Source organism: Acartia tonsa, chromosome 6 (assembly GCF_053477335.1).
Source record: "Acartia tonsa isolate MP-2025a chromosome 6, ASM5347733v1, whole genome shotgun sequence".
NCBI lineage: Eukaryota > Metazoa > Arthropoda > Copepoda > Calanoida > Acartiidae > Acartia > Acartia tonsa.
Window position 1 is genome coordinate 14,633,503 of NC_137265.1, and position 12,287 is coordinate 14,645,789.

Consider the following 12,287-nt stretch of genomic DNA (forward strand, 5'->3'; position numbering starts at 1 on the left):
ATTCTTGTTTAGTTGGGGTATGTCCGTCTTTATGACATTTTAATATTCATGTATTTTCTATATCCATTCCCGGCCCATTTAATTCAATTAGCTTCTTAATTATTTATTTTAAAAACAATAACAAATCCGTCTGCTTCCAAATGCAATTTTTATTATAAATGTCGTCGTTCTCAACTTATTTTTAGATTACATTTAAATTATGTTTTAGGGTATAATACTGTTTCTAATAGTATAAGTATTTAATTTTACATTGAAATAATATTTGATTAGGTATTTTGATTAATGGTGCCTTTTATTTTGAAAATTCAGGGTTATTATATAGTTGTAAAATGAGATAATTTTTAATCCAAATAGTCACAAAGAAATAGAATTAAATATAAAATTGTGACTTACTTTGGTTTTATCATCATAAGTGTTAGGAATTTTGGTCAAGTGAGTTAAGAAAGTTTGAATGAATTCCTAAAGAATTTCTAAGGAAAAGAATTTTTTCTTAATTAGAAATTTTTTGTTTGTATAGCAAAGTGAAGGCTAATGAAAATTATGTTGCCAACACAGGGAGGTCAATACCAAAATTTTCTGAAACTTATTAATTTCTCAATTTAATCCGCCCAGGGACAAGGGACCAAGTTTCTGACAATCCATTGTATGTGAAATTTTCTCTAAAACCAATTTCCTTCTACTTACCTACTTCCCCTGAGTTCCAGCACAATAAAAGTTTTATGCGAACATTACACACCACTAAATATTCAATTTGCAGCAATTTTAAAGGAAGCCTGCAAGAAATACCACGCTTTAACTGCTGAAAGACTGCCACAAGTAGACCAAATACCCCAAATTTGAAGCCTTCAGCTTCTATAACAAAAAAGTTCTAGGCATTTTAAAATGACATTTTATGTACAAAGAAAATTTTGAAAGAATTGCAATGCTCATGTTAAAAACTTTGAAATTAAACTACGTGGCCTAGAAATAAAATTATAGGCTTATTTTTGTCATAAATTTAGGTTTCCAGTAACTAATTATATTTTTACAATAAAAATACCCATTTTTATAGTCAAAATCATTAAAAAAAAAATTAAGTTTTACTTGCGTTGTACTGAATGTACTGTAGCCAATCAGAAGGCTGAATCAGCTTAACAACCAATCACAGCTAAGCTTGTATTAGTTTATCCCTTTGTTTCCGCTATGATTTTCGTTTAAAAATGCAATTTAAATCGAATTTTTTCATAGATTTTGACTATGAAATGTGGTGTTTTTATTGTAAAAATGTAATCAGTTACAGGCAATCTAAGTTTCTGACAAAGATAAGGTTATAATTTTGTGTCTAGTCGACGTAATTTAATATTGTTTTTTCTTTTATGAGCATTGGAAATCTTTCAAAAAATCCATTGTACATAAAATGCTATTTTGAAATGCCTAGATTTTTGTTGTTGTTGAAGCTGAAGGCTTTAAATTTGGGGTATTGGGTCTTCTTGTGGCAGTCTTTCAGCAGTTAACGCATGATATTTCTTGCAGGCGTCCTTTAAATGGAATAAATTTGCTGAATCACAGACCTGAAATGGGCAGTCTAACAAATATTTTCTAAAATTCTTTGAGTTTTTTTTGTTCCATTTAATTTGCATTTTGGCTTCTATTATGATTTTGATGTGAGCTGTTGCATAAGCAGCCACTATATTCTAGCAAGTATAGCCAGGCAAAGCAAGGAGGTAAGAACTTCTATTATATGAACAACTTTTAGTTCAGATATTGAATATATTTGCGAATAAGAATTTCATTGGACCCATTAATGGTAGGACTAGATTAATGAAACAACCAAGATTACTTCATACCTTATGGAATAAGCATGATGCTGTGATCAAGGATGAGTTGATGAGAACAAATTTTGCTGAAGGATTGGCATGAGCAATGTCTGTATAAATTCAGGAACATGGACTCTAATACCTCTTTTGCAATCAGAAGAAAAAACAGCAAATTTAAAGGTCAGGGACACACTATTAGGACCACAGAACAATGAGGCTTCTATGAACAACAAAAGGGACATCTTCACTGCCATGAGAAGAAAGGAATTGGCAAGCATAGTTCAGAAATATGACAAGGTTTCCAGAAGTTGGTTTTCATAAGTGAATGCCACATTAATGCAGAGATTGTAAGGAGAGGTGGGGGCAAGGGGAATGAATGGATAGAAGATCGTTTATTCTCTATTTTATGTCTCTAAAACGCGGCATTCACTTATAAGAACCCACCTCAGCCACAATGTCCTTATACAGACAACAAGAGGTTATTTCTCTTCATCAACCTATTGTAGGTGATATTTGAAATGGGATTGGTGGGTTATCTGTGAAGTCAACATTGGGTTTAAAGCTTCTCTTTTTGCCAAGCATGAAGATAATAAATAAAAGTATCTACCAATTCTGAATGAACTAAATGTATCAAGGCATTAGGTCATGTTGACATTAATAGTCAAGGATTTTCCAGGGATCGGAAGCCTCACGTAAGCCGCGCATAAGCCTCAGTTTTAAACCTGCTTGTGAGCAGAAAAAAAAAATTTAAGAAAGAAGGATTGTCTGCTAAAGAGCCGTTTTATACATCCAGCTGAATTTTTTAGTGATAAAATCACAATTTCACTGAGGCTTACACGCGGCTTACGTGAGGCTTCCGATCCCTGGGATTTTCCTTACAAAAAACATTGATTGAGACTAAAGATTTTTGGTGCTTATTTATACACTGCCCCTCTTCCAAAATGCAAAAATGTATTAAAATTCAGCATTTTTAAGTATATTTCATGGTCACAACCACTAGGAAAACATAAACATTATTACTTTAAAATTATAGATAGTCAATGACTATATAACTAATGTATAATAATTTATCCTTTAGAAAAAAAGTGAAGTACAAAATTTTTTTATTCGTCAAAAATCTAATAATTGATTCTAAACAAAATATGTATGGTTACTGGCAACCTAAAAATATGATAAAGATGGGATTTTAATTTTGCTTCTCGGCCATGTAGTTAATTTTTGAAAATTGTCATAGAAGCATTAAAATTCTTTCAAAATTTTCATGTAACACAAAATGCTGTTTTAGAAGGTCTATAACTTTTTTGTTATTGAAGCCTCAAAATTTGTGTATGGGGTCTACTTGAGGCAGTCTTTCAGCAATTTGAGCGCTGTATTTCTTGCAGGCTTCCTTTCAAGGATGCCTGCAAGAAATACCACGCTTTAACTACTTAAAGACTGCCACAAGTAGACCCAATACCCCAAATCTAAAGCCTTCAACTTCAATAACAAAAAAGTTCTAGGCATTTCAAAATAGCATTTCATGTACAATGAAAATTTTGAAAGATTTACAATGCTCATAAAAGAAAAAACAATATTAAATTACATTGCCTAGACATAAAATTATAACCTTATCTTTGTCAGAAATTTAGATTGCCGATAACTGATCACATATTTACAATAAAAACACCACATTTCATAGTCAAAATCTATGAAAAAAATTCGATTTAAATTGCATTTGTGAACGAAAATTATTGCAGAAACAAAGGGGAAAACTAAAACAAGCTCTGCTTTGATTTGTTGCTTAGCTGATTCAGCCTTCTGATTGGCTACAGTACACTCAGTTCAACGCAAGTTAAACTTGATTTTATAAAATGATTTTGACTTTAAAAATGGGTATTTTTATCGTAAAAATATAATTAGTTACTGGCAACCAAAATTTATGGCAAAGATAAGCTTATAAATTTGTTTCTAGGCCATGTAGTTTAATTTCAAAATTTCTAACATTAGCATTGAGATTCTTTCAAAATTTTCATTTTACATAAAATGTCATTTTAAAATGCCTATAACTTTTTTGTTACAGAAGCTGAAGGCTTCAAATATGGGGTATTGGGTCTACTTGTGGTAGTCTTTCAGCAGTTAAAGCAGGGTATTTCTTGCAGGCCTCCTTTAACATACTTTCCAGAAATTTTCTCTAGTTGCGCCATATTCATTCTCAAACGCAAAATGTGTACTAAAATTAAGGCCAGGCTTCCAGAAACAGCTGACTTTGGTGCTCACTGCCACACAATCTATGCATGTTTGCTGATCTTACTTCTGAATAGCGCATTATGCTGCTTACAATCTGCTCTGCCTCCATTCACATTCTGATCAAGGAGAAGGGGAGCATGTTTTGTTAAGTAATGTACAGCAGCAAGATTGGCTAAAATAAAAGCCAAAACTCCAAAACGTGGCGCATTTTTCAGTTTTATGTTGCAAAAGTGATCCAAAATGCATAGGATTTTTAGTATGAATAAAGTATTTTATTGATAACAGCAACTTTTATTGCAAGTGTGACCTCTATGAAAGTGTATTTTTTATGCAAAGATTATCTCTTATGACAAGTGTACTTTTTATGACTTCTATTTAGATTTTTATGTTTTCTAATAAAGTAAAACTTGCAGAAGGCTAAAATAATGGCATCCCCACCTACTGGATAAACAAACTTTCAAATAACCGAGTTCCATGTTAGCAACTTGAATTGACAACAATTTTTCCCCTGTCATAATATCCACATATTTCCAATATCCATTATTTTGAATAAAATTGGTAGCTAATTGTTGGCCAAGGTTGGCAACTAAAGGGATGGTGTATGCATCAACATGTGTTTACTACCTGATTCACAGGGTGGCCACAACTTTTTCATCATAATTTTATTTTAAAATTTTCAAAAAATCATAATATATCTTTTAATTTCAGATTGAATGCGAAAAGTAACGTACTAATTCATTTTTTATTCAAAAAAAAAATAAAAAGTTTAGAAATAAGTTGTTAACCCTGAACAATCTGTCAGTTGAATTAAAAGTGTCGCTAAAACCAACAAATACGAAAGTTACGACGACTGTGTAATAGTGAATATGTAAAAACAAGTGAAATATGCAGCATATCCTTATATTCTGTGATATTACATGAGATTAATCATAAATAATTATTACAAAGTAATGTGATGTTCAAGTGTCAGTGTAGGTGACCTTGTTATAAAAAAAAGGCGCTTCATGCTATTTGTTAAGTGTTTAAAATTATATGAGTAACGCCGCCGTTAACCTGAACCCGTTAACGGGATCAGGCTACCACGACGGGAGGTCTAAATCGGCGCCGCAGTCGTCCCACGATGTTGTCCTTAATAATCTAAAATCAAATCAAAAGGAAATAAGATATTTTTAAATTTTTACCTATGTAGTTAATGAAAAATGATAGGGACTTGAGGAGGGATAAGACAATTGACAATAAGTTGGTGCACATCCCAAATGATGATAAACTAAATCACCACTTCTGTAGTTTATAGTTTTTGTTTTTAATATTTAATGCTTTTGCGTACCAACTATTTTCAAGATTAATTGAAGTATCCGGATATCCATACTTAATTGCATTAAACCCCGTTGCTTGATTATATAATTTTGGGTACTTGTTTAAAATATGTCTAATGTTCCCTCCCTTCCCTGGTAAAAAGTTAATTTTTCTTTTTATTTATTTCGTTTTCTTAAAACTTGCGTTGAAATCCAATTTTTAATATCTTTAATTGTAAAGTCTGACGGTGACAATGTCAACTCGTCGTCGGGATCCACCGTTATAACGACGTCATCAACAAAGGCGACAAATTTGGCGGTGGCAGCTAACCTCAATGAACTGCTTAAAAACGATTTAAGGCATCGTAGTTACATAATCATTTTGAATCTTAACTTTCTAAAGACCCAACTAACAGAGGTTTCCTTTATATATGTTTTTTTTTTTCATGATGTAAGCTGATACGGGTTTCTAATCTAAGTATTTTTTTTGCTGAACATTACTATTAGTACGTAGTAATTTTTTTGAATTTTTTTATGTATTTGATAAAATATTTTTAAAATATCTAGTTAAATTGCTTTTATTTGGTTTTTATTCGGACTGTTTTAACAATATTTAAAAATATCAACCCAATTTCTTATTTTCCAGTTTTTTTTATGTCGTTTGTGAGATTAACCTCACCCCTCTTCCCTTTATTTTTGAAATAAATTTTAAATTAAGGAAGTTAGGTATTTCTATTGATATGTTTACTTGGGGTTTTATTGTCAAAAGAAAAGAGGTACTGTGCTCTGACTAGGCACTTTAAGGAAAACCGCTGTTACGTTATTAACAACGTTGAATATTTGCTAACTAATATATAACTACGTGGAAGGGCGACGTTAAACAATCAATCTGGCAAACATCATCAAAACGGCGGCGTGCAAATGGTTGTCACGCCGCTGCATCCCTACAATAACGGCAACAATGAAGTCAACGAATATCATGGGAAAGAAAATGGTAAGTTCAAATCTAAGCCCAGATTTTCTATACTTATGGTCTGTCTTTACGTCACTTACCTAGTCAGTTTGAAAGCTATTGATTAATCAAATCTACTTTAAACCTACATAATCGTTACAGAAATAGCGCCTACGTTCCTAGAGGCCTTTAGCCGCACTTAAACTGTTTTCTTTTAAAATATCTAAATTGAAAAATGATTTGTCTATAAAAGATCAACTTTTTTATTAATGTTTTTAGGCTACTGTCTCCGCCTAGCTACCCTTAAAATATTTTTTTTTGTATTTATTTCATAGGGACGATTTCTTTTAGGAGGTTGGTGGGTGCGACTATCCCTCAAAATTGTAATAAATCTTCCTAGGACCTATGGGGGGAGGGGATCGTTTACTTGGTTATTGAATTAGATCAGATTCGGTATATTGGGTACTGGGGCTCCCATCAGGGGGTTAGACATAGGACCCCCCCTTAATTTTTTTCAATTTATTTAAAAAGAATTAAATAGGTGGGTTTTAATGCTCGATAGATTCTTTGAGGGAAATTTTTGATAATGGTATAAGCTAATTTTGTACATCAAAAATTTAATAAATAACTTTTATTTCAGTTAAGAAGATGCAAAATCATTTGCGAATAAAAACCCCGCCCGTGCAACGAAAATCCCGCCTCCATTCGCTGGGCAGACTTTTCAAGCCTTGGAAATGGAAAAAGAAAAAGAAGTCAGAAAAATTTGAAGCCGTTTCCAAATGTAAGTTAATTTTCTATTGTTACTTTTTATTAATAGATATGCATTTATTATCAGGGATCAAAGAGATAAGGCATTTGGGGAAAAAATCGGCCATCGATAGGATAAATACATTGTTTTATGTATGTTTTGTATCACTATCGGCTAAGCCCCTAGAGTGCTTGTTTGCTTAATAAAGGAAAATTGGGGGTGGACTGGGGGGTGTTATTTTTTTTACAGAATTAAACAGGAGGGAGGAGGTACTCTTCCCTAAAATAGTTGTAACCCTCCTAGTACCTATGTGAAAATTCACTATAAAGTAGAATATCGGTCCAGCTTTTTGCGTAAACACACGAGATAGACATCCTGTTACTTTAGTTCAAGGATATTTGAATTAAAAACATTTTTGAAAATTAATCTGACACCTTTTAAGCTGATATTTATATTATTTTTCAGGCTTAGAAAGAAAGATCTCTGTTCGGACGAGCAAGGAGGAGCTAATCCAACGGGGGATACTTTTACCTGTGCTAGAGCCAGGCGGGGGGGAACCTCCTAGCCATCCCTCCCCGGCATGGCAGGCAAAGGACAAGGAGCATCATAACAAGGCTTCCAGCAATACCTGGTTGAAAGGAGGCAGTTTCACAAATTCAGGTAATTTTAACACTACGTTATCTTATTTGTTAGCCTAAAAACTTTAGAAACATTTATTGAAATTCGATTTGTTTGCTTCATGCTTTTGAACTACTACAGAAGGGATAATTTGTTTTATCATCATTGGGGATGTTTCACAAAATTCAAGTAAATGTAGAGATTTTAAGGGGGGTAAGGCCATGGAGAATAACAATAAATAGGTACTTAAATGGCAAAAATGAGGATTTTTTCACAACTTTGCTACTTTTGGATAATTTTCTTGATTATGTTTAATATTAACTAATGATTCATGTCCATAATATGTGGAATTACGTACCTATGTAATTTATTTATTTTTGTAACTAGAAACCTGTAAAATTCATTTATATAAACTTTTAAATAATTGCACATTCGCAATTTGTATTGTTTGAAATTATACAATTCTTATATAAAAGTTCGGTATAGAATGTGTGTCTGTTGATAAAGATTTTGCTAACTACTAAACCGATACGACTCTCCTTTGCAGTGAAGCTTCATTTAAGCACAAGAATAGTATTTTGGGGTAGTACCCCTAGAGGCCTGTAAGGGCGTAGCCGATGGTTGAATATAAAAGAAAGTTGATAATTTTATATATCTAGTTTTTACGAATTTCAGACTGTTTTAAAAAATCTTTGAATAAATAACCTAAAATCGACCTTAAACGAAGCTTTTCTGAAATTTTTATAACTATTGCAATAACTATTTTTTAATGTACATTTTTAGTACCTAATGCAAAAAAAATAATAAGTATAACAAAGTAAAGTATATTTATTAACACAATATTTTTTTCAGGTAAGGCTAATAGTGATCTTTTTATTGGTTAAACTTTTTCTTAGTAAATGTTTTTGATATAGTACGTATTTTTGTTACCTATTGTTTATTCAATGTTTGTTAAGTGTTAGATTGTTTTTATCCAATCTTATTAATTTCAAACGCTTTCGTTTTAATGTACCTTCTAAAAAAATGCCTGATAGATATATTTAGATATCCGTTAAAATATATAACGGTTATTTTTAATAAACGTACCTATTGATTTTAGAAATGACGAAAATTGTTAAAGATGATAATAAAAAATTAAAGATATTTTTTTTTTCCATGAGCTATTTATGTTAGGATGTAAAACACAAAAACATTTCGTTATCATAGAAAAATAACCCTTTAGGTCCAGCGGTTATCGAAATCTTTACAGACACACAGACATCTTATTTCTTTTATTTTTACCATATTATTGACAGACATGCTTATCTTGTAAAATATTTGACTGAGTAAGCGATTTACAATCGCACCTTCTCTTAATGCGCTATGTCCGTCTTTCTGTTTTTTCAATTTTTCTCGTAGGGTGTGTAATGGTTGCGCCCCTAACATCTTGTGGCTATATATCTAAAATCGGAGGGAAGGGACAGCCAAATAGCAAAAAAAAACATTTTAAGACCTAAAACTAAAAAAAATACTTAGATAGTTTCTTTGAAATGGAGAACTCAACCAGTTCAGTTGTTAGCGAGATCCTAGCAGACAAACAAACTAAGGCTTTACTACTTTATGGAACAGGATTGTTATTTTGTCGTTTTTTGGAACTTTTTCGTTCTTGTTGATTTTCTAAATCCTTTGAAAGACTAGATAAGAAAAGTGAGTATTTATATAAAATAACAAGGTCACTATGGATCAAAGCATCACCATAATGCAAGTTTTCCTGATAGGTGTCATTTAACAACCAAAATCTGTCAATAGTTATTACCGAATCGTACTATAGGCAGCTTTTCGTGGATAGAAAAATTAAATTAGAGTTACCTATTCTTAATGAATTTTATTTTATTATTTGTAAAAAGTTGTCTATAATACGATTTGACTGAAACTGTTCTAATTCAGCGGTTATTAATCGTGTTAGATGCCATACTGTAATATAAAATGTTGAAATTATTTTAATTTATTGCATTTGCAAGGAATCATTTTTTATATGCTTTTTTATATTTTTAAAAGATTTCTACAATAATATAAGCGTAGCTATTCTCTCGTTATCTCTTCATTTATTGACCATTAATCATGCTAAAGCTTCACATGAAAAATTAAGATAACAACGATTTTTAACGTTTTATTGCATGCTTTTGTTTTGAGATAAGAAAATGGATGATTTCATAATAAAGTCGTTAAAACTGCGTTTTATACCTAATGTTAAAGATTTAAATAGAATATTTACTCGATAATTAAGGTATGCACATCATTACAGGGATCTAAGGGATAAGACAACAATTTAAAATTCATAAAAAAGTCCCCAACGTTGTTGAGTCAACAAATAAGGAAACGTTATTATTAAACTTTGGGGACTAGTGTACTAAACAGCTTAATCTCCCCTCACCCTCTGCTATCATTATGTCTCAAAAGAACTAAATGTATATTGGTATGTTTAAAAATCCAAAAATCTAAATTTTATCTTATCATATTATGTGATTTATTTACAATACAAAATTGAGCATACATTGAATTGAAAATAAGTTGATTATTTTTGAGTCCAAACAATCATTCAAAACTTTCTAACAAGAATGGCTAGGTATGTTCTTGTCATCAAGGAAAAAAACATGTATAGTGTAAAATTGGATTTACCTGTAAACTAAAGTAACAGGATGTCTCTGTCTGTGCCGAAGGATCTTGCTAACCGCTGAACTGATATAGTTTCCTTTACAATATAGCTTATTCAAGGTCCAGGGAAGGTTTAAAACTATGTAATGGACGATACGACCACCCTTCCAAGATCGCCCCTCCCCCCCCTTATAAAAAAAATCTAAAAGGGACGGACGTTATATTCACAGATAACGCCTATATGTGAACGATTTGCTCCGCTATAAAAAATCTATCTAAATTATTTTATTGTTTTATGACTTTAATTTTAGAATCTGACCAGGGAATGAGGGAGGGAGGAGACATTGGTCTGTAAATTCAAACTTAAAGTATTATAACCTTCTCATTCCAAGGAGGAAGATAACATTGGACAGTAAATTAAACTAGTACCTAAAGAATAACACTCTTATTCGTTGTCTCAAAAACTTTGGGGATTCATAATAATTCTTGATTGAGTGTTTTCAAACCTATAGTGTCATCATACTTTTCTTTAATTATTTTTATCTATATAAGGGCTAATTTTGTTTATCGTTAATAGGGTTGTACTTCAATATATCGTCCAGTGTCTTATCCCTTAAGATCCCTGAAATGTCACTCAATATGTCTTATTGTATCTCTATAAATCAAGATGTGACTCCATTTGCGCAAATTATCACATCTGCAAATCGCAAAAAGATACAATAGCTAATAATTAATATGCGGACAGACAGACAGACATCGTACTACTTTGTATTGAAGATATTATTTGATTGTTACGTTGCTGTTTGTATCGGGTAGGGAAGGGATATTGGACTGTAAATTAAATTGGTACCCAATGTTGTATAAACATGTTTCCTCATTCGTTTTCTTCAGTCTTGATTGGTTTGTTCAAACTAACAGTGTCTAAAATTTTCAACTTAAAATTTTAAACTAAAATATGGAAATAGGGGTAATTTTGTAAATCATCAATGGGACTAGCTACAAACAATAGTCCATTGTCTTATCTCTGCCTTGTATGTACATTTTCTTACTTGTTTTGGATTGCGTCTGTGGGAATTTTTTATTCCTTTTAGGGGGTTTATCCCCTTATTTAAAAAAATTCACAAAGTCAAATTATAGACTAATTTTTTATTTATGAATTGAAGCTGATGTGTCATAAAAAAAAGATAAAAATAAGAATGTTTTTTAAAAAAATATCGGGATGTCTGAGTGCACCGTAGGTAACGCTAACCGTTGAACCAATATGAAGCTTCTCATAGATCCAGGGAAGGTTTTTAACTATTTTTGAGGAAGGGTACCAATTCCAAAAAATGTTGAGAAATTTAAAAGTATTGATAGTTTTACTAATAAGAAAATTGTAAGCAATTTAGAATAGATATTACTAAGAATATTTTTTCTTTCTTAGAATAATGTTTTATAGTTGATTTTTAATCTTAAATTGCCCCTCTTAATCTTTATAGATTATTTGTCCCTTTTCCAAAATCTTAAATTACACAACTAAAATTATTCAAATTATTATTAATATGACAAAATAAATATAGAAATAAGCATTCAATTTTTAGTTGAGAAATTGCCCTGCAGGCTTGAAAATAGAAATTATCGCAGAGAGGGATATAACATGATTATGATTTAAATATTATTAAGTAAATAAAAATATCATGTCTTAATTATTAGGTAATAAAAATAGATACCTAGTCTGAAACTGACCAGGGACCTCTATGAAGCTTCAATAAAAGGAAGAATTTAATCAGTTCGATATTTTAGAAATCTTTAGCTTCAGCCACAAAAAATTAAAAATTTTGTATATTATGATTAGGCCTAATGTATGATGACTAAAATAGTCACTCATGTTTTGTATATTTTGATTAGGTCTCATGTTAAATGACTTAAATTAAAATAGTCACTAATGTTTTGTATATTATGATTAGGCCTCATGTATAATGACTAAAATAGTCACTAATGTTTTGTATATTATGATTAGGCCTCATGTATGATGACTA

General features: G+C 31.2%; 1 protein-coding gene across 20 annotated transcripts in view; it reads left to right on the forward strand.

The window, feature by feature from the left end:
• Positions 1–4,815: 4,815 nt before the first annotated feature.
• Positions 4,816–12,287, forward strand: part of LOC145321947 (uncharacterized) — an 80,299-nt gene continuing 72,827 nt past the window's right edge. For 14 of the 20 annotated variants that reach the window (XM_080163624.1, XM_080163626.1, XM_080163632.1 and 11 more), the window contains exons 1-5: positions 4,816–5,173; positions 5,555–5,676; positions 6,183–6,311; positions 6,910–7,050; positions 7,483–7,677. In XM_080163624.1, the coding sequence (XP_080019750.1) occupies positions 5,055–5,173; positions 5,555–5,676; positions 6,183–6,311; positions 6,910–7,050; positions 7,483–7,677 (706 nt within the window). In that variant the 5' untranslated portion in view covers positions 4,816–5,054. Of the gene's footprint in view, positions 5,174–5,554; positions 5,678–6,182; positions 6,312–6,909; positions 7,051–7,482; positions 7,678–12,287 lie in introns of all 20 variants that reach the window. The other 6 variants (XM_080163639.1, XM_080163640.1, XM_080163642.1 and 3 more) reach the window with 6 other exon arrangements.